Below are 23,589 nucleotides of genomic sequence, written 5' to 3' on the forward strand. Positions count from 1 at the left end.
AGTCCTCGTGCAGATGCTGACTTCCTGAGCCTGGGCAAGCCCCTTTCCCTCTCAGCCTCAGTCTTCTTATATGAATGGGGACAATTATACTGCTGTGCTTCACAGAGATGAGAGAATTAACCAATGTTTGTAATGAGGAGACAAACCACAGGTTGAATCTCTCTAGTCTGGCACTCTCCGGTCTGGCAACATCCATGGTCCAGCATCATTTTAATTGGCCGGATGTTCACTTATGGGTGTGGCCAAGTTTCTTGCAGTCCCATAAAATTTGTTTACAGCCACCAGTCCTGGCTCTCAGTTCTCTGTGCTGTTATTTGGCTCTAATTTACCCCTAAATGTCTCCTACCAGCCCAGTAAGCAGGGGAAGTATTGCAATGCTGCTAGACAATATCGACCTAATGTGATCTGGCAAATTCTCTGGTTCAGCAACAGTCAGAAGCTGGATTAGAGGTGTTGAATCTGTATTTGCTTCATGATCTTTACACCGTCAAAGGAGCAAAGTTTGAAGGAGGGACTTGGAGGAGCCTGTTCGTCTCCACTTAGCCTCCTCTTAAGCCAACAATAGGGAATAATGAACATTTCTTATTTTATACTAGGAAGAATTTTGTATACTCACATATACACAGATATATGTACTTACATACACCTAGCCAATGAACAGCAGGAATCGGGGTACTACACAAACCTGCTGCTTTCTGAATACGATCAGTACAAAAGCAGTCTTTTGAGTCTGACTTATTCATGATAAAGACTCAGAAAGCTAATACTGTTTTCTTCTGATGTGAGAATGTTAGCATACAGTTTTCATTAAAAGCTATTCCAACAAGCTGCATTAAAGTGCATAAGCCAGGTGATTAGACTCGAACTTCTCCGAATTAGCCACATTCTGTACACTGGCATTCATAACAATGTTCTTCTTCTGAATAGAAGGGCTGGCATTAATCTAACCATGTAGTACGGAAAAAATAGTGTTAGATGGCTGCTTTATTTATTTTTAGGAAGTCTGGTATAGAGTAGAAACATAGGAATGGAAACCCAGACAAAGACCACTGATCCATGTAGTACAACCACCTGCATAGCACAGGCCATAAAAATATCACCCAGTGATTCCTGAAACAAACCCAATAACTTGCGGTTGAACTAGATCATACATTTTAGAATGGGGTTCATTCTTGAGGTTAACCCTATCATGGCTCCTGCACTGCTCTATACAAAATTATTCAATGGAAGTGAGTTCCGTCTTCTCCTCATCAATAGCATAGCCAAACAATTCTGCAAACGTACAGAGCATAGGAAAATGGTGAATGGCATTCTTTCCTGATGCTCGCTAGCAACCAATTTAAGACCTGAAGAATAAATATCTTTTCCTTTTAACTATTAACTCAACCAGAGTAAGCGTACTGAATGATTTATTAATGTAAACACTGAATCCTTTTCCTTCCTGCCACCCACCTATATTTTACTAAACTATTAGCCCTAGAGAATTCTGTGTGTTGATCATATTGAGCATAAAAAGTGTTTCTTCTCTTTTGAACATGTTTTCTTTACATTTCAAGTACCCATCCCGTGCTTGTGTCAAGAGGAAAATACGGTTGGCCTTCACTATTCCATTCACTATTTTAGATACCTCTATCATCTCTCTTTTTACATACCTCTATCATTTCTCCTTCCCAAACAAAATCATGCTAGACTTTTTAATCCCTCTTCATATGAAAGCAGGTCTGGCCTTACCATGAGGCAAACTGAGGCAGCTGCCTCAGGTGCCAGACTGGGAGGGGCGGGGGTGCTACTAGGACCCAGAGTGTAGAAAACTGTGTCTGCTGCTGGTGCATATGTATTCTCTCTGCTCTAGATGCACAGAGATGGTGGAATGCTGTGCTGGAGGAAGGAGGGCACAAGGGATATAACAGGCAGGCAGGAGAAAAGGTGGCATGGGGGCATCATTTGAGCTCCCCACCTCAGGTGCCAAAATGTTGTGGGCCAGCTCTGAATGAAAATGCCCTCTCCCGGTGCTTCTAATAGTTTTCATTACCCTTCGCTGCAATGAAGTGACCAAAACTCAATGCTGAATTCCTGGCAAAGTCATTCTATCAGTTTACATAATGACATTATACAATTCCCATATGACTCCACTTCTTTTAAAATTAAATGTTATATTGGCTTTTTGGAGTGCTGCTGCACATTCAGCAGATGCCTCTGTGACGTGGACACCTTTCTTCTGAGAGGTCTCAACCAACTCAGAAGCCATCAGTGTGCATGAGTAGTTTTAAAATGACTCCTCCAATGCAAATTATCTTGCAAGTCAATTCTGAGGTTTACTCGAGATGTTGTTGCCTAATCTAATAGTCTAAATATTTGAGGAGACTCTCACAATGATCCACAATTTTTACTCTTGTAAATAAGTTTGACCCTTCCAATAAATGATGGCCACCTTGTATTCTGCTCCTAACCTTAGAAGCACCTTGCTAGTAATGTCGTTCCATTTTGAGAAACTGTTATTTATCCTGGTTTTTACGTCCCAGCTCCTCAACAGTTTTTAATCCATGGCAAAATTTTACCATTCAACCCACAGCTATCAAGTTTCCGTAATAGTCTATTGTTAGAGGCTCCAAAAGAAGTTTACTGAATGCCTAAAAGTATTGAATCCAATGGTTCTTCTGGATTTATCATTTTGTTACTTTTCTTCAAAAACCCTAGTGGGTTAAAGACAACCTGTCTATCCTTACAACAGCTGTGCTTTATTTGCGGTGGAAACCCAGGAATTGCCATACTGGATCAGATCAGTGGTCTGTCAAGGTAAAAATCTGAACACAGAAATGAAAGGCCCTTGTATTAACCCCCAACACTTCTACTTTGGCAGTTAGCTGGAATCTCATTACACTGTCCAGAGTCGTTCTCGGGAACAAGTATTTGCCTCTCCCTTTTACATCTCTCCCATCCAGACTCTCTCATAATCTCAGTCACTTCTGAAATGTAAACATACTAAAAAAAAATCCAATTGCTACTAGCATCCACCTCTGAGATATCTTTCTCTTTCCCATCCCTTCCCAGCTCAGAGTCCCCTTTTATTCTAAATGGTGATTGCTTTGGTAACACTTCTGACCTTGACTTGTGCATGAAAAGGGAGGTGGAGGGAGAGAACGTGCTCAAGAGAGAGGCAACTCAAGAGCAGGAAATCTGTTTACGTATTCTGAGAGCACATCTTCAGAGAGGGATGACTTGAGAAAGAGCGAAGCATGATGTGCATGCCAAGGCAAGCACTTCATGACTTATTTATAAGGGACGGGGCATTAAAAAAATTGCTAAAGGAGAAAGAAGAGAGAAAAAAATCTGACGTACCTTGTCGGTGTAGACGAAGAACAGGATCACGATGGTGAGCTCCAGCAGGAATACAATTAACAGCATGATAAAAAACTGCCAAGAGAAGAGGGGACGGGGGGAAAACAAAAACCCATAAACATCAAAATCTGTTTCATCTACGTCCTGCTGCAACAATAACTACATTTCGCCGGTCATGCATCAAAAAGGGCGCATTTGTTTTATGGACCGCAGGTAACAGAGTGACTGCTTTGAGACCAACTGAGGGGTACGCACCATGCAGCAGGAGAAAGCAGACACAGGACTAGTTGGGGACAGAAACAGGACTGGTGTGCTTCTGCTCCTGCTAGCTTCCATGAAAGCAGGGTTAGGTCCCACAGGACATTCTCAAAGTTGTTGAGCCCTACAATTAATGTGCAGCTCTGATGCTTTGGTAGCTGTCCTGTTTGACAGCAACATCGTGAGGTTCCCACAGAGGCTGGCCTTTGTTTGTTTATTTATCCAAATCTTTGCAGTTAATGAAATGGCTTTGACATCTCTATCTCTTTCTGCACAGACTGCTTCCTTATGTGGAACAATGAAGCCATAGGTTACTCCATTGGCTACTGGGAAAGTGAAAGGAACATTTAACTGTTTGTGTACAAAGTTACCCTGAATGGGAAGGTGTTTCCTATATACTTATGGCATTAGAAAAAAATGCGCAGATTAGTTTCTTGCTATGAGAAAACATCCCCCTTAATGCAAAAAAATGAGATTTATAAAAGTACATGAATTCCTGGATTAGGGATTTCACTTATCAGCTTCAAAAGAGTTCAGTTCTTGTTGTCTTCAGTGGGAACAGAAGCAGACCAACACTGAGCACACCTGAAAATCTTTCACAGTATGTGATGAGAAAAATGTTGCCATTCTGACTCTAGACAGGCTGTGGGGCAATCATGGCAGAATGGCACTGTAGAGAGCTACTACGCTATTTTTGTCTGTCTCCAAGGATTTGTGCAGGACGGTTCCCTGCAGTACACAGGTCTGATGCAAAGTCCACTGAAATAGACAAATAGAATCTTATTGATTTCAGTGGGCTTTGGAACAGGCCCTAATTAACAGTTCATGGAGGTATGAAAAGAGGACTATTTAGAAATCCCATTAAATCAGGAGGCTGGCATAAGATTGCTCAAAAGCTGCGTTGCCCCCTATCACTATACCTGCCTGCAAGACAAGAATTTTATAACTGAGCCATATAGCTTTGATTGAAACCTCAATCTCAGAGGTGAAAAATCTACTGTTCCTTTTGCTTCTGCCACTCAGTTGCAAACCTATAACACTGCAGTGACTAAAAAAAAAAAAAGCCTTATTAGAGCTTTTCTTTCCCGATGACTGGAAGCCAAATCTTTGAACCTATGAATTCCTGTGATCAAAAACAAAGTAAAAGATCTGGAGACAGAAAACAATTTTCCACCAGTTCAAGGATACACTTTTTCTTGCATTTAGCCCCAAGAGTCTTAAGTTTATTTTCATTTCTTCTTTGCTGGGATCTGAATACTAGACTGACCCTACTACCATAAATTGCTTTCACCCAGTTCTGGGTCTAGGCACTCAATCATGGCAGCAACTTCCCAGACTGACCTCCATGTCCTTACCATCCAGAAACGGTTCTCTATATGTTGGTGAATGTGGCTCTTAGGGCTGGTGCGGAGGGCGGGGCTGCCCCCAACCAAGGCCTCGCCCTTTCAGGGCACATGGAGCAGGGTGTCCCTCACACCTTGCCCAAGGGCCTACACAGGCTGTTGGCTCCCCTGGCTCCATTTTCCTCCATATCTCTAGACCCTGCTGCCACAAACTGACCTGCTTTTCTATTAACATCCAAAGTAAAATTAAGTCAGACATGAGAGCCAAGGCAGGCTTGGCGTAGAGCAAACAAGTGAGAGCCTATGCAATGTGCACCCCAAACCTCTCACCGTTTCTTTTGCAGCTTCCTTTCGAGTGAGCCCCTACACCCGGATGATAAATAAGAAGAATAAAAAATAAGCTTTGCTGCCGTCCTGTGTGACTACAGGCTGTTGATATAATAAAGATTTATGTGCTGAGAAGCAATAATCCCAAAGCAAAGTGTTCATGTAGAACTCCGTAAAGAAGATTAATCTAACCATATAGCTAGAGATGCTTCACCACACCACTTGTCAAATGGTAGGAGTCAACAAAGCCGTGGTTCACAAGAGGGGATTAAGCCAAAAATAGTCCCATAGACTCTAGTACTCAGTGGGAATTAAGGAAGGGGAGGAAAGGAGGCCCCTCCCCATCTTGCTACAGCTGCTACTCTACCCTAGTCAATTCCAGTGCGAATGAGGAGTAACGGTAGTTCGAACTAGGAAGCCTAGTTCGAACTACCTAGTTCGTGCTGCGTGTAGCCACGCGGCACAGGGTTCGAACGAGTGGGGATTTAAAAATGGCGGCGCCCCGCTTATGCAAATGAAGCCCGGGAAATTCAAATCCCGGGCTTCATTTGCAATTGCGGTATGCCTACATTACCCCGCTAGTTCGAACTAGCGGGGTAGTGTAGACATACCCAGAGAGTGTTGGGTCTTTTTTTAGGAATTGGCTTGTTTTGACCTTGTTTGGAAAGGGGATTAACTTGATTTTTGGCTTATTGTGGAGTCGGGCACTTATTTATAGAGTGAAATAGAACAGGAATAGAACATAGGGTCGCGTTTCTTCTCCTCCACTGAGCATGACCTTTGCACAGTCAGGGATCTAAACCTTTTAAGTACAGATGAAAGGCAGCCTGCAAACGACTCTGGGTAAACAAGTCCTGACCGTTCAGTTTATGCAGAATTGTTTCCTTATGAGATGTTAATCTCTACCCCTCCCCCATCACACTGCTGAAATTTGGCAGCACTTCTATCTGACTAAAGGTTTTGGCCCCCTCACATTCATTCTGAGAATGAAGTGGCTGTGATTGACTGACAAGTATTTTAATTTGCCATTTGTAAGAAAACTCCACTGAAATAGGATGTTTTTAAAATGTATATGTTCGATCAGACAGACTATCAAACACAATCACTGGCACTCTAACAGAAAACAAAGGATTGATAAGAAAGAGGCAGCATGGTCTGATTTGCTACACATAGAACTGGGGCATCAGAAATCTACAGCCTAATCTTGTCTCTGACACTAATTTATCACTGTGTGGCATTGGGTGAGTCACAATCAATAAAAAAATGTAATATACTTATCTACCACATCAGGATGCTCAAAGGATTTACTACAGAGAGAGTCTGGTATAAGACTTGCAACATGCAAAGTGCTAAGTAGTATTAGTGGCTTCATTTAAATTTATATGGCTGCCACGCTGAGCCAACAAACAGCTAATCAGCTGTTTGTCGGCTCAGCGCGCTAGTCTGGACGTTCCCCTGCCGACATGAAAGACTTTTATCAACATCCCCTGTAAACCTCATCCTACGAGGCATAAGGGGGATGTCGATAAAAGGCTTTCAGGTCAGCACGGAGCGTCCAGACTAGCATGCTGAGCCGACAAACAGCTGATTAGCTGTTTGTCGGCTCAGCGCGGCAGCCATGTAAATTTAAATGAAGCCGCAATTATTTAAATCGCAGCTTCATTTCCCTTTGCCTATCTGTCTAATCTACATGCCTCCATCAATGGAGGCATGTAGTCTAGACACACCCTTACAGTCTAAGGCACATATCCTGCAAAGACACATGTACTAGCGTGAGAGCGCTTACAGTGTATAGTGCATCCAGAAGTTGAGTGGGTTACAGCAGGCTACTGTATTTTGTTGTATAAGCATTTTAAAAAAGCAAAAGCACCTACACTTATCCACCAATTATATATTGCCAGAATCTTGCAACTGACATGTATTGGGCCACTGAGTATGGAATATCCTTCAAACTTAGGACTTGTCTACACTGGTTTGGTTGCCAAAAACTTCCTTTTGGCAACAAAACAGAGAGAGAATTTATACTACAATGTAACCTTTGTCAAGAAAAACACCCAGTTTTGGCGACAAAAAACATCCGATCCTTTGAGAAACTTTTGTCTTTTCCCCTCCTTTTATTGTCGACAAAGAGCCAGTGTGGACTCTTCTGTTTGTTTTGTTAAGAGAACCGGCTTCCACCAGTATCCCACAATGCCCACCTTGATGGCTCTGCTCAGCGTTTTGTGATCTCTGCTGCCCTGCAGGCATGTACCCCTCCCCTTTCAAAGCTCCAGGAAGTATCTGACAGCTGAGTGAGCTGCTCCATTTGGAGAACAAACCAAATGCAAATCATTGGAGTGGTTCTGTTCTAGGGATGTAAGTGAGCAGTCGAGTACTTGACTACTCTACTTGCATTCCACACCACCACCCCTTGCAAAGACCTGGGAAGAGTCAGCTGCTCTTGGGGTGGCTCAGCTGTGGCTTTGCTCTCCCTGGAGCTCCAATCTCTCACAGCAGATGGAGAAGCGGCCAGGGCTGCCCAGTGCTTGGCTAGGAGCCGAGGACTGAAGCCCAGGTGGGCAGAGCGCAGGAGCCAGGCAAACTCAGTGCTCCCAGGCTGGGCTCAGGGAGATGCAGGCTTGCATTGGCTGGGCTGGTGGTGCTCCGAGGGTGGACTTTCCATGATGAGCTGGGCTGATGCCGCAGCCAACGCTGTGCAGAGCCCTGAGGAGGGCTGGTGGTGCTTGGGGCTCTATATGGGCTGGGCAGGCAGGGACAGTGCCTCTGGCCTGGCTGGGTGGTTGGGGAGCCTGGTCGCACCCCACGGGCACTTGGAGGGAGGCTCTGACAGCCAAGCCACTATGGCTGAGCTCGCTGCTTGGCTGGAACAAGCCCAGGCTGGACACTGAGCGCTGCGCACCAGCAGTACCAACCCACTGGGCTCAGAGGCAATGACCGGAACTTGCCCATCATCGGGGCTTTGTCTCCAGTGGGTGCTCTGTGGCTTAGCCTGGGCACACCGCAACCTGAAGGGGCAGAGCAGGGAAAGCGGCTGAGCTGGGCTCCCGCAGGTGTGGGCAGCGCTTCACTCTCCGCCAGCTCTGGCCCTGTGATTCCTGACTGGGCTGTGCCCGTCTCCTTTCCAGTTCACATAGTGCCTTGGCTGCTGTTACCTGGCATGTCGAGCAGCCAGTACACAGCCCCCGCTTCGGGAGTCCTTGCCCAAAATGGCTTGGACTTCACTCCATGGGGCTGGAGGCACGAATAGATAGGTCAAGCAGTTTGCCACAGCCCTTTGGCTTCCTCTGCTGGCTCTAGGATGTGCGTGGTGGGCAGGCACTTGCCGAGGTCATCAGAAACTGGACGGGAAAGTGGCACGGAGGTTAAATAACATTTGGAATGCGGCTTCCCAGCACATGATACTCACCTATGGGCTGCCTTTTGCTGGGCTTGCTCAGTGTATTTCACTGACCTTGGGGCTGGCCGCAGACAGAGGCTGCTGAACACAGTGCGAGCCAGGACTGAGCCAGCTCAGCTCAGGACCAGCTTGTGCCAGGTCCAGGAGCTACCTCCATTGTGCAGTTTAAATGTAGTAGGAGCCAGGCTATTGCAGTGGGGGTAGCTCCCGGATGCTTCCAACCCTATTGACTAGTTGTTTCTTAGCATCCCTATTCTGTTCTACCCTGCTAGGAACACAGCAGCAGGCAGACTGCTGCAGAGACTACTGTGCTGTTTTGACATTCCTTAGCAAGGAGAACTCACAGAGGTACCAAGGAATCCCAAGAAGCTCAGGGATCAACTCTACCTTCTTATAACACTGCACTATGGGATGCTTACCCACAGTGCTTTGTTCTATCAACAGGGCGCTAGCAACGTGGCCACTAAATGTTGACAATGGGAGGCAGAAAACTGGTTTTCACTTTTGGCAACTTTTACATGTCGACAGCACTTTTGTTGCCAAACCTCAGTGTAGACATAGCTTTAGTATTTACCCTTTCCTTCAGAGCTCACCAAAAAGTAAGAACCAGGACTCATGGAAATCAATGAAAACTATTACTTCACTGAGCGCAAGACTGAGCCCTAAATATGGATTCAGGTGCTTACTCTAGGTATTAATGTTGATAAAGGTTAGCTCTGGTTTTACAATACAAAAATCAGCCCAATACATTTGCTTTAAAAATCTCTAAAAATAATTTTTCTTTAACATAATGGCATATGACATATGCATAATACAAAATGGTGTGGTGTAGTATAAAGGTTTTATCAATGCTCATTTAAAAAAAATCAGTTGTGTTTCCCCCACTTTTAAAAGCAAAAGCTTTTAATATTTAATGTAATAGGTCTCATAAAAGTCTTATTTTGCATAAATCCCAGAATGCCTCCTGATTTGATATGTTAATTGGGAATAGGAGCATTATGAAAGGCTCACTTATGCTGTCTTGGATAATATTTTTATGAATATCAAAGTAAAGGGAGCAGGAGGAGAAGGTGGGATGGGAACAGCACTTCCACTTTAGAAATAACCCCTATTGCTGAATGGAAATCTTTCCCACTAAGTCAGGACAGGAGATGATAACAAAAGATGCCCATGTCATGAACAATAACCATGACTGGAGCCAACAGACAATGAAATAATGATCTAGGAATGAGGGAGTTTTTTAGGACTTGTCTACACCGCTTTGTATTTTGGACTGGAGGTAAGTGTTAGAAAGTGCTGCACTGTAACTTCTTGGTGTGGATGCTGCAGGCATGAACTAAAGGTTTCTGCTTCACATTACTGCACACTCCTGTAAGAAGAGGAGGACTATGTTAAGGCAAACTAGGAACCGTTTAGTTTACACCTGCAGCATCCACAATGGGGAGTTATGATGCAGCACTTTGGTATGCATTGCTATTCACACTCCATAGTCTGAACTGCAGGGCAGTGTAAACATAGCTCTATATTAGAAGCATGTCACAGCAGATACTATACCTATTAAGGATGTTAAATATCAGTTAATTAAATAGTCGAGTAACCTCGTGAATTCTTATCAGTTAGTCGACTATTCTATAGACCCTGGAGGCGGTGCCGGCAGCAGTACGGGATACCAGGTGGGAGCTAGTCCACGAGGGGAAGCAGATTAAATACCACCTCCTCTTGCAGACCGGCTGCTTGTCACCCTGTGCTGTTGCCTCTGATAAAGAGGCAGCCATGCCGGGTGGCAGCAGCCCCTGTCTGGGGCAGGGTCTGAGCTCCTGGACCCAGCACGAACTGGAACTGAGCCAGGCTGCCTGCCTGCCTGGCTCCTAATACACTTTAAATGCAGAGCCACAGTAGGGGTAGGTCCCGGACCTGTTGTAAGCCTGAACTGAGCCGGGCTGCTGGCCAGCCTGCTAAAAAATTTACTGGTTGGGGAGGGGAGGGAAATGCATGTAGTCTATAGCATTAACTTATAAGCTTATGCTTAGACTATTACATCCCTAATACCTACCCATATGCTTTTTACAGCACCTTGTACAACAGAGTCCTGATTTTGATTGGAGCTCCTTACAATAGCATACCATGATTTCTTTTAAGGGAAAAATGTAACTGTTTAAATAGCACCTTTATAGTAATTTTGGGATCACAGCACTTCAAGCAACGGCATGCTGCACTGCAAACTATGCAGGCTGTATGTTTTGAGAAATATTTGTGCAGGTTTATTTTTAATATAAACTGTTTAAGTCAGGAGATCTAGAATTTATTTCCTGTTCTGCAGCTGACTGCATGTATGATCCTGAGCAAATCATTTTGCCTCTCAGTGCTTCATTTTTCCTTTCTGCAAAGGTTAGTCTCTGGTGGTCCGCCACTGCTAAACTTACCTTCACCTCCGCAGGTATCAGGTGACTGCAGCTCCTACTGGCCACAGATTACCATTTGCAGTCAATGGGACCAGGACACAACTTCCCACCACTTCCAATGGCTGTGAATGGCAATCCACAGCCAACGAGAGCTATGATCACCCAATACCTGTGGAGGCGCAGGTAAATATAGAGGTAAAGTCCCACCAGGAACTAACCCTACGGACCAGATCTGGCCAGAATTTGCCCACCCAACAGTCGCTAGCCTTCAACAACAGAGCCTTTGCCCTCCATGTAGATGAGGCTGGTAGCATCATCTATTATTGAGATTGCCTGATACTTCCCATTATAAGACTCTGTGTTCAGTTACAAACATTAGCTAGCTGGGCTGAAATGTTCCATGCCAAATGTTAGGACCAGGTTGAATAGTTGTTGTTGTTTCATTGAGGGAGGGAGGGTAGGTTTAAAATTTCAGCTGAAAAGGATCCGCTGTTCCTGAGAAAGAATCTAGACTAGAGTCAAATACATGGTTTTGATTCCAGTTAAAAAAACAAAACAAAACAAAAACAAAACTGGAAACCTTTTCTTCAACAAGCTCTGGCATCCCCATTCTTTGGAGCGGGGAATTGAAACTTGGTAGGGTTGGGGGGGGGGGGCTTTATGTCAGGGATAGGCTTTTGCCTTCAGAGAACAACAGTTCACACATACTCCAAGAGTCTTTCCAGATGGAGTGATCAGATGTCTTATTTTTAAAAGGACTGTCCCATATTAATACCCTCCTGCAGGTGTCCTGGCTTTTTCTTGAAAACAGGCAAATTGTCCCATATTATCCATCTCCTCCCTACATCAAAACTGGTGCGTCCTGCTGCTGGCTGGATGCCTGCTCACCAGCCACCTGACCACTAGCGGTGAATGGGAGGGGATGTGTGTCCAGTGGCTGACGGTGGGGGCTGGTGTGCAAGGCTGATGGCAGGGCAAAGATGCAGTGTGCAGGGCTGGCTGCTCCCCCTGCTGGCCTGTCAGCCCAGGTCCTGCTGTGCAAGACTCTGGTCTCCATCCCATTTCTAGATGGTAGTGGCTGGAGTGGTTACATGTCACCTCTGCTGCCCACCCTTTAGTCTTTTACATGCTTCCCCTCTAGCTTCCTTTCCCTGCTTTGCCCCTTCAACTCCACCCCCACTGCTCCTCTATATCCCTCTCCACACCCCCTCCAGAGGGGCACATTCCTCTCCCAGTGCTAGGCAGGAGACTGAGTTCTCCAATGGCTTGCCCAGCAGGCTCTTTCCTCCTTCCTCCTCCCCTCTGCCCCCCACTGCCTCTTTTTAGCCTGGTGCCCTGGGAAAGCTGAAGACTGTCCAGCCTGGGGTGTTGGCCAGAAAAAGCCGAGCTCCCATGTGTCATAGCCCTGCATTGGGCTGTCACAGGAAAGCCTTTTTACCCCTCAGCTAAGCTCTGGAGTAGTCTGGGTGGGAGCAATTTCCAGCTTGTTCATACCCCAAACCGGCAGGCTCTACAGCAGTTCCCATCCCCTACACACTCTACTCTGCTGAGCCACCTCCCTGGGTGGGTTCACTGAAGCCCCTGCAGTCAGCTTCCTTGGGCCCTGGTGCACAATGAATCTGTAGGACTTAACCCCTTTCTGCCCATGTTGTAGCCAGGGGACAGGAGCCGGCTGGGTTATGCTGCTTACCAGCAGCAGCCTGGAAATGTTAGCTGCTTTTTAGGCACCATGTGGGCAGGAAGGAACTGGCTTCTTCCAGATACATGGGAGCAGTGGAGGTAGGGATGGGAGAGATGAGCTGTGCCTGATCATCCCTTCTCTCCCTCCTCCTCTCCTGTAGCTGCAAGCAGCTCCCATCCTTTCTCTTCTGCTCAGTGCCAAAAGGGGTGTGTCTAAACTACATGGCTCCGTTGATGGAGAGGAAAATGAAGCCGCAAATTAAATAATACCTTCTGGAGACACTTAGGGTGTATCTACACAGCACTCTAAACTTGAAATAAGACACACAATTTGCAAATTGCGTATCTTATTTCAATTTAATTTTGAAATAGCATATTTCGAAATTTGGCGCATCTACACAGTGCTAAATTTTGAAATACATCCCTTAGCCCTCATGGAACTAGGGTTACAGGGATGCTGAAATAGCATGTCCACTATTTTGAGACCTATCTTGAAATAGCGGGCACGTTCAAAAGACAAGGGGTAGCTATTTTGGGATACTTCCAGTATCCCGAAATAGCCCCGCTGTGTAGACGTACCCATATAGATTAGAAACAGTAAATAGTTATAAAGCCAGTGCAGACAAATACAGGAATGTTCACTGCAGTACATGTTCTGTTTTATTTCCAATCTAGTTTAAAAGTCCCGTGCTATGAAGTTTCCACTACTTCCCTTTGGAGACTATTTCACATCTCACTATTAGAAGCTTTTGCTGACATTCCGACCAAATTTTCCCATTGCTTCAACTTATGGCCCTTTGTAACACATGATATAATTCCTCTCTGCCCATAATATTTATACTCCTGAAATGTTTGTAGATTTATGTTCCACCTGAGTCCTCTCATAGCCAAACTCTGCATGTTTAGCTCTCTTAATCTTCCCTCAGAAGTAAATCTTGCCAACTCCCTGATCATTTTTTTTTGCTACATAAAAATGATAAGTTTGCTCATATACATTACTTCTATTTTACAGTTTATGAGCAACCCTATGAACAGAAACTCCATTATTATAACAGCATGTATCTAAATTTGGTTCATCAGTTATTATTCTGTAAAAGGCTTAATAGTTAATCCACTGGGATCCCAACAAAGACTTTCATGCGTAATGTCTGCTGGATCTACCTTTCAGTTCTATGTATATGTATACTCTGTTTATGTGCACCCACTGTCATCCATCCAGATCAATAATCTGCAGTCATTATCTGTGTGAAGATATAAAATGAAGCACTATATTTTACTATACTGCACAGAAGTTGTAGAGTACAGTCACAAAGGTGGCCTTCCTTTGTTAGATGGGGGGGATAACGTAATTCATTTATTCAGTCAATCAAAAACCACCATTCAGCATCTAAACCACCTAGCTTGTGCATAGAAATGGCTGTGCATAATACCTGATTGTGAAGATTTACCAGCCAGTTTGACTGTCTGGACTTGTGTGCACTAGAGAGTGGTAGCCATAGGATCCCACTGTCCAATCTTGCTTTCTATTGGCAAGGACCACCGTATGTTTAGCCCTTCACACAGCATCACCAATTTCAAATCCTGGCTTAGGTCCTAAGTGAGAATAGACCTTTTGGTGCCTCCTAGTTAACTACAAACAGTTGTCCATATTAGAAAAACAAAGGAGAAGAATAGAAGTGATTGAGTGAGGGAATGCAAACTAGTACTGAGGGGCACTAGTAGAGTTGTGTTAGGATTGGAACAGGAATGGGAGATGTTGCAAGTCAAGAATGAAATTAATAAAGAAAGCAATACGATGTAGCACACAGACTACATTATACCTTACTAAAGGTTAGTCATGGTAAATACAGCAGCTGCAATAGTGTATAAGATATCCAAGCTCTCACAGAGTTAAAAATGGGGGGGGGGGGGGGCAGAGATGCTATTTAGATACAGAATGTTTCAGGGGGCTTTTATTCTAGTCTCCATTGTGCTTTTTACTTAATCATCCAGTCTGATTAGTTTAGCAATTTAGAAATTATTGCTTTAACTATATATCACTACAGTTTCAATTGGCATTTTGTGGCATTTCTAGTAATTTTATGACTTGTAAAAACTCGCTCCAGATCAATGAAGTTTCATAAAATACCAAAACCACACATCAGTCACATGACATCACAAGCATTTGCTCAGCACAACTCAGCTAAACAGGATCACGGTATATCACAATATGGCTGAAAGGAAGATCTCACTATTTCCTGGTGTTATCACTTCCCCTGCCCTGAGGGAATGCTAAGATATGACCAGAGTTATACTTTAATCCTGCATAATAAAATGGTTGAGAAAAAAAGAGAGGGGCAAGGAGCAATCTCCTACATGTAGTCAAACCAAAGACCCATTCTAGCAGGCCTAATTTTTCCTTAGCAAAATTGTTTGATTTCTCTCCAATGCCCAATGTGATGGTATCTGATTAAAAGTATGACCATTTAGATCATTGTTGCAACAGATCTTATACAAAATGTGGCATGTAAGATGTCTATGAAAAGATTATGACTAGAAATAGTATAACCCTTTTTGTATTTTAAGCTAGGAGTATTGGCTCTATATCTGTATTTCAAAAGTTGGCTCATGAGGAATGCCCACAAAGTATTTAGCCACCACTTCTTGGAGGGACTGTTCAAACTAAGTAGCTCATTAAGGAACATTTAACTCACAGTGGACGCTGGGAGACACCCATTTACACTGAATGGACTTAAATGGAATGTCCACTGCATGGACATGTGACTCCATACTCCATCTTTACCTGTAATTTTCCACAGTAAGAACAATGGCTTTCCCTCCATGTGCCAGAAGCTATAAAATGAACTGGAAACACCTCAGTTTTGTCTCTTTCCTGCTCAGATTTATACATGAGTGCATTCTAACAAAGAGACTGTGGTCCTTCCAAAGATTTGTAAGCAAGCAGAGACTTGATTTAAGACAGCAGTTAATTCCATCACTGCTACAAGCCAGAACCAAGACCTTTGCAATTATTGTATATATTTAATTCTCTTAACCAATTTTAACACTCACTTTTTTTTTAAATAAATAAACCTTTAGATTTTACATACTAAAGGATTGGAAAAAGTGTGATTATTTGATGAGACTTTTAATCTGAAATCCAGTGTTTTTGGGGTGATAAGTAGACTGGAATGCCGCAGGAAACTGCTTTTATGACTTCTTTTATGACACAGACGTTTACGTTTGCAGCTGGATTGGTACACCTTATGGGAGAACAGCCAATAGCAATTAAGGGGTGTATTTCCTCTGTTTCTCAGCAGTGTGACCTGAATTTGATGTTCTCAGTTGATGTGACCCATGACAGCACAGTTAGACATTGTTTCTTGTCCATGCTAGATCCCTTCCACACATGTTACTCAGGGAGTGTTGTGTCAGGCATTTACATGGAGAGCCTTGCAGCAGCATTACAAACATTAATGATAGAAAAAGTCAGCAGCGGCTTGTTTCTTTTGGCTAAGTCTAGTTTCATACAGGGAAATACAAAAGCCCACAGCTACGGAGAAGCTTTGCCTGCACCTTCTCATGGCAACACCACCAATCCGCCCTCCTAATGAGTGACTTGTAACCTCTATATACCTCAGTTTCTACAGTGGCATAATAGAGGTACTTCCCTAATGGTCATGGGCATTCTAAGGCTCAGGTTGTTCAGATACTTGGATGAAAGGAATTAAATGATGCACTATATTTTACAATGTCCTGCTGAGATGGCAGGAATGAGGAACAGAGGATTTGGATATGAACAGAAATGTTACTATGATCCTGCTTTAGTTAGAGATGGGCCAAAATCATCAACACTTTGAACATCTAGGTGCACATGGGTTAGCTTCAAATCTCAAGATCTCCTCTTCTTAAGTTTGGTTCTGGGTTGGATTTAAAATGCACGAGACTTCTTATCCTGCCAGTGGCAAGTAGGCAAAACTCAATTTACACCCTGATCCAAAGCTCATTGAAATCAGTGGGAGTCTCTGTCTCTCGGATCAGACTGTCAGGCAGTGGCTTCTGACTGCTTGCCAGGGCTCTGCAGGAACAAGTCTGAACAGATTTCTGGAATGACATTTCCAGAGGCATAGTTCCTTCAGAGCAGGCGTTTCTCGCTCTGCTTTTGCCTCTCCTTCACAGGCCAAATGAATCCTTTGGCCCATCTGATGCCAATTTATGCTTTACTGGTGAGAGGTGCTTTACCTTGTGTCACAGCTCTGGGGCAAGCCCAGACTGAGTTTCTGTGCCTCCTTCTAAAATGGGTTGGGCCCAGGTTTGTAGTTTAACACAAGAAAAGTGACAGTGAGCTCAATGGCTAGACAGGAAGAGAAGGAAGCATCTGTCTGGACCAGATCCTCAACTAGTGTAAATCAGCCCAGCTCTACTGAAGTCATCACTGGCTCTTTGGATAGATTTCTAATGTTTTAGAAGCTTATATTAATTACAGTCCGCCAGCAACTGGCAGCAAATACATTATCACAAATTCATCACTTAGAAACAGGCAATCACTTAGACAAAGGGATGATACTCTGAGAGGGCATAAGTCAGTGTAGCGCCATTGACATCTTTACGTGATCATGTTCTAGCATTTGAGTGCGATCAAAGCACTTTCTTGGTAATGGAACAAAAGAACCTTATCTATAAGATAGCCTATCAGCTAGCATTGATAGCATGTTGAGCTATATTTAAAAAATGCTACAGTTTAGTGTAGAAGGGGAAGGAGTGCCCTATGGGGAATGACATTGTACGGTTACATTTGGAGCTGCAGACCTGTGTTCCCTTTGTCTTCTGGATCCTCTGAGGGATTTTGGATCTCTTGCCTGCCAACAGCTCTCTTTGCAGCCAGGATTTGTTTCTGTTACTGGCCCTGTCTCGGGCCTTTAAGGGTACATCTACACTGCAATGCTATTTTGCAACACCAGAGTATCCAGAAACAGCTTATCCCATGTCTTTCCAGCAAACCTGTTATTTCGGAGTCATTATTCTGACGTCCCTGTAAACCTCATTCGACAAGGAGTAAGGGACGTTTCGGAATAGCGCTTTATTTCAATATTTTCGTACTGTGTAGACAGCACCAAATCTGTGGCCAGCACCAAATGACAAAATAAGTTATTTCCAAATAGCATTGAAATAAGATAAGCCATTTACGTAGCTCAAATTGCATGTCTTATTTCAAGTTATGGTGCAGTAGATGCACCCTGAAAGAGGAGATCCTGAAACACTAGATGGGGCTTAATTTCTGCTACTTTGTCTGCAGCAGAACATTACTGAGAGAAGGTCATTCATGATGCTCTATACTCCCCTATTTATCTGAGCTATCATAAATTCTATCACCAATAGCGTTTCAACTGTCAGCATTTTGATAGGGTGCAATGACACTGCCGGAAAGCACCAGTTTTTTATTCTCTTCTTCCCAGTCATTACCTTTCTTCCTTGTTTTCTTTCTTTCTGTCTCAGATCTGATGAGCTGACCCGGGCTGGGTACAGAGAAACCTTGAATGCACAGCACAGAACCTTAGGGACACTAAGTTTCCCCACAGAGGCGATTCCATAGATAAGATCCTCTGCAGTATGAAGACCTTTAGGAAGTGGTTGCTCGTTGGACTAACCTCTATGCTACAAGCTAGAGGTGTGATTCTCTAGCTAATGTACACATACTCGTGGTAGTAGATGAGACTTACTGTGAGTTTAAATAGTAGTGTAGCGTGGTAGCACAGACAGCAGCTACAATGCCAAGTACGATAGCAGGAGTACATGTATGTGAGTGGGGGAAATCACACCCCTAACCCTGCAGTATAGGCACAGACTTGATCCAGGAGCTTGTCACTGACACAGCTGAGCAAACAGTCTCAAGGCCTGACTGTGATCTTTTTTACACTAGACATTTTGTTGGAATTACTCCTTATTGACTAAGTGAAACTGACCACATAGCTCCATCTTTTAATGATCTTTTTTTAACCTTCTAGCTCCTCTTGCTCCATGGACCTCTTCACTGTTGCCCTATTGCCATTTTCGATTAGAGTTTTCTTCAAAATACATGCACCCTGAACTGAATACACTGGATGGATAGATTTTCTTTCTGCATATTCTGGGCTCAATCTTGGAATTAGAGAATTGTAGAACTGGAAGGGACCTCAAGAGGGCCTTTAGTCCAGTCCCCAACACTCACGGTGGGATTAAGTACTATTTAGACCATCCCTGACAGCTGTTTGACTAACCTGCTGTTAAATATCTCCCAGGCAATTTATTCTGGTGCTTACCAACACTGACAGTGAGGAAGATTATCCTAATGCCTAATCCAAATGTCCTTTGTCACAACTTAAAGCTCATTGTTTCTGGTGCTATCTTCAGCTAGGCATAGTTCAAGAGAAGGTGAAACAAGATGGATCTAAGTTACTTTTCCACTCTCCCAATCCTCAATCTGACTGGGGTCATAAACAGCTTGTTAATGCAACTGGGAGGTGATACTACACAAGGTACAGACATAACCCAGCTAGCTTTGATCTAGCTACTTCAAGGAACAACAGCAGGGAAGGAGCAATGGCGGGGGTGTCAGAAGCTCAAGTATTTACCCACACCCACAGGTGAGTGGGGCTAGCACACACAACCAGCTGTGTTGCCACAGCTTCACTGCGGTTATTACACAAGACAGCTTTGACCCAGCTCCCTCAAAACTAGCTCAAATAGGTCGCAATCACTCCTCCAAACTACAGCACAGACCAGTGTTCGCTCTCATTTTTATGTCCACGTGCAGAATGAAATTTATTATTAGAAATTTATGTCGCACAGCTCAAAGGGAACCCTAACCACAGACATACCCTGCACTATAGTGTAATTTAAACACTGCCCGCAAAGTCTCACTACAGATGGCTGCCCCACATAAGGATCGGCATCTCACATTGTTGTGTGGCATGCCCTTGCCCACTCCCAACACACACAGAATCATAGGACTGGCAGGGCCTCAGGAGGGCATCCAGTCACATCCCTGCACTCATGGCAGGACTAAGTATGATCTAAACCATCCCTGACAGCTGTTTGTTTAACCTGTTCTTAAAAATCTGCACTAAAGGAGATCCCACAATGCCACCTAGGCAATTTATTCCAGTGCTTAACCACCCTGACAGTTAGGAAGTTTTTCCTAAGGTCCAATCCAAACCTCCCTTGCAGCAATTTAAGCCCATGTATGGTGGGGGATGTTAGAAGTGTACTGCTTTTATGCCACCCAGCAAGGATTTCCTTACACTCTGAGAATCCTTGGCTGTCCCTTTAGATCAGCTGGATGGTCATTTTCCATTGTCAGTCCTGATACCAAGGATCTGGTTCATTGCACCGAAGCCTGAAAAAACAGGCAGCCTGAGAGGATGCTGCGAAAGAGATCTAATTCCTTATGAAATTTGCCTTCTTCTAAGTCAAGGGCTATTAATGATCCCAAAACACAAATGGTTTCAAGCATCATGGACATTGCAGTGTGTTTTAAACCACCACAAAAATTCTCCAAGGGCACAATGCTCTTTACCAATTACTTTAATTACAGGGGATGATCACTGGATTCCTGTTTTCAAAAGCTTTTGCATTACATAATGTTCAGGAGCCTCTATACAAAATAAAGTTCTGGAACTCTCCCGCAAGTTAGAGTTAATTGAAGGTAGTTTTGTTATTAGGCTGATTTGCTTATCAGTGGTTCAGGATAACTAGCTAATTGAGCCAATTAGCCACTTTGAGCAAGATAAAAGCTAAGCCCTGGCTCTGCTTTAGGATGTTTACTCATCTTTTAGCCCCAAAGCGTGCAAAAAGAGAAATGTCAATTATTTTTCCAGAAAGCTAAATGTGTGTTTAAGATCTAGTGCAGTAGGCTGTCTCTGGAAGCCCAGTGTCTTTGACACAGAGCTCGACCACATTCATAATCCATCTTGGTCAATTTCACAGTCATAGGAATTTTAAAATCAGAAATTTCATGATTTCAGATATTTAAATATTAAATATTCTGGTGGTGTAATTATAGCGATCCTGACTCAAAAAGGAGCTCTGGAGGTGAGGGGTCCTCAAAAGCACCATTTATGGGAGATTAGGGGGGTCAGCAGCCCGCCAAGAGTTCGAACACCTTGATTTCATACTTGAGGTCTGCTTAAACTACATGCCTGAGTTGCAGGGGCAGCTCTAACAGCAACAGAGTTCCTGCTGCTCCCAGCTTTGCCTTTGAGGGAAGGAGTTTGTTTATAAACAAAGGAAAGCAGGGTGATTAAGATAACAAAGGGTTCGCTATTCAAGTAACTGAAGGATCTTTAGAACATCATGAAAATCATATGAAAATCATAGAATCATAGAACACTAGAACTGGAAGGGATCTTGAGAGGTCATCGAGTCCAGTCCCCTGCCCTCATGGCAGGACCCAGTACTGTCTAGACCATCCCTGATAGATGTCTGTCTAACCTGCTCTTAAATATCTACAGAGATGGAGATTCCACAACCCTCCTAGGCAACTTCTTCCGTGTTTAACCATCCTGACAGGCAGGACGTTTTTCCTAATGTCCAACCTAAACCTCCCTTGCTGCAGTTTAAGCTATCATGTCCCCTCTCAGTCTTCTCCTTTCCAAACTAAACAAGCCCAATTCTTTCAGTCTTCCTTCATAGGTCATATACTCTAGACCTTTAATCATTCTTGTTGGTCTTCTCTGGACCTTCTCCAATTTCTCCACATCTTTCTTGAAATGTGGCACCCAGAACTGGACACAATATTGCAGGGTACTCTACTTAAAAGACAGGGAAAAAAGAGTGGGAATAAATAGTGGTATGCTGCAAGGATCTACATTTATCACGGCTGTTAAACTTCTCATAAATGTTCTTGAAAAAGGGGTAAACAGCGAGGTAGCAAAATTTGTAGATGATACAAAATTATTCAAAAGAATTGAGTCCAAAGCTGACTGCAAAGCATTACAAAGGGATCTCTCAAAACTGGGTGACTGGGCAACACAAGAGCAGATGGAATTCAGTGTTCCGAAATGCAAAGTAATGCACAGGGGAAAACATAATCCCAAATGTACATACACAAATGATGGGGGTCTAAAATGGCTGTTACCACTCAAGAGTGAGATCAGGAATCCTTGTGGATAGTTCCCTGGAAATATCTGCTCAATGTGCTGCAGCAATCTAAAAAGCTAACAGAATATTGGAAATCATTAGGAAAGGAATACCTAATAAGATAAAATGTCATATTGCCTCTATATAAAATAAAGTTTTCAGATAGAGAGCATATCAGATATTAAACTGATAAGAACAAATACTACACATGAAGACATGGTATGCCCATATCCTGAATGCTGCATGCATATCTGGTCACTTCATTTTAAAAATATATATATTGGATTTGAAAAAGCCACAAAAAGGGCAACAGAAATGATGAGGGGGTAAGGAACAGCTTCCATATGAGGAGAAATTAAAAAGACAGAATTTTCAGCTTGGAAAAAAAATGACTAAAGGGCAGAGGGACATGTTAGAAATCTGGAAAATCATGAATGATGCAGAAAAAAATAGAATAAAGAAATGTTATTTATTCCTTCACTATCTCAAGAAGCTTAGCCAATGAAATTTATAGGCAGCAGCAGATTTAAACAAAGAAAACAAATTATTTCTTCACGGTCAACCTGTGGAACTCTTTGCCAGAAGATGGTAGAAAGGCCCAAACTAAAACAGAGTTCCAATGAGTTCAAAGAGCATAGGCCCACCAATGGCTACTAGCCGGAATGAGCAGGGATGGTGTCCCTAGGTTCTGTTTGCCAGAAGCTGGAAAGCGGCGGCTGCTGCTGCTTCTGGCTGGGAGCCAAGCTCTGGAGGCAGAGCCAGCAGCAGCGAAGTAAAGATGGCACGGTACGATATTGCTATTTTTATTTCTGTGCTGGTGCCTGCAGAGCTGGGCTTCAGTTAGCAGCTGCCACTGTCTGGCAGCCCAGCTCTGAAGGCAGCAACACAGAAGTATGTCATGGCATGGTATTGCCACTCTTGCTTCGGCACTGCCTTTGGAGGGGCACTGCCTTCAGAACTGGTCACGCAAATGATTGCTGCCCAACTCTGAAGGCAACACAGCCACCACCAGCAGCAAAGAAATAAGGGTATCAATACCGCTACCCCCCTAAAATAACCTTGTGACCCTCCCCTACAATTCCCTTTTGGGGCAGGACCTCCAATTTGAGAAATGCTGGTCTCTCCCCATGAAATCTGTATAGAACAGGATAAAAGCACACAAGACCAGATTCATGGTCCTATCTATACTGAGGAAGGTTGGCTTTGTGCTAGGACGTGAAACTTTTGGGTTCAGTTGAGGGCTCTTTTGAAGACTCCCTATGTGACCTTGGGCAAGTCCTTTAATCTCAGCATGCGGCAGCTTCCCATCTGTTTAATGAGGATAATACGGCTTCCCATTTGCCTCGACTATTTAGATAATAAGTTTTACAGGGCAAGACTGTCTCTCACTAGGAATTTGCACAGAACCTAACACAACTGGCCCCTGACCTCAGTTGTGGCTCTAGGAAATATTTTAGCAAGGATGATACATTTAAATCAATCATTATTTAAAAGCCAGAGCTGGGATTTTTTTTCTGTGCATTATGCATGATCTAACAACTTCAAGGCTACAAACATAAAAATACTAGAGGTGCCCACTAGCCATTTATATGAGGGATACTGACAAAAGTCAGGCAGTTCAGTTTAAAAAATTCAGGCTTTTTCCTTATGTTTCACTGCAGGTCAGTCATTTTAGTGCACACACATATACACCCTCACAGGCCAGCATGTTATAATGGATGCCGGTAGAGATTATGGGAAGAGATGG

The 23,589-nt window shown here is 43.6% G+C and overlaps 1 protein-coding gene and 1 pseudogene across 8 annotated transcripts in view; both read right to left on the reverse strand.

Moving 5' to 3' along the window:
• Positions 1-23,589, reverse strand: part of TSPAN4 (tetraspanin 4) — a 693,477-nt gene that overhangs the window by 78,746 nt on the left and 591,142 nt on the right. For all 8 annotated transcript variants that reach the window (XM_075928232.1, XM_075928231.1, XM_075928235.1 and 5 more), the window contains one exon: positions 3,340-3,414. In XM_075928232.1, coding sequence (XP_075784347.1) covers positions 3,340-3,414 — 75 coding nt within the window. The remainder of the gene's footprint in view (positions 1-3,339; positions 3,415-23,589) is intronic.
• On the reverse strand, positions 21,966-22,065 carry LOC112544442 (U2 spliceosomal RNA; annotated as a pseudogene).

Source organism: Pelodiscus sinensis, chromosome 4 (assembly GCF_049634645.1).
Source record: "Pelodiscus sinensis isolate JC-2024 chromosome 4, ASM4963464v1, whole genome shotgun sequence".
In the NCBI taxonomy this organism is placed as follows: domain Eukaryota; kingdom Metazoa; phylum Chordata; order Testudines; family Trionychidae; genus Pelodiscus; species Pelodiscus sinensis.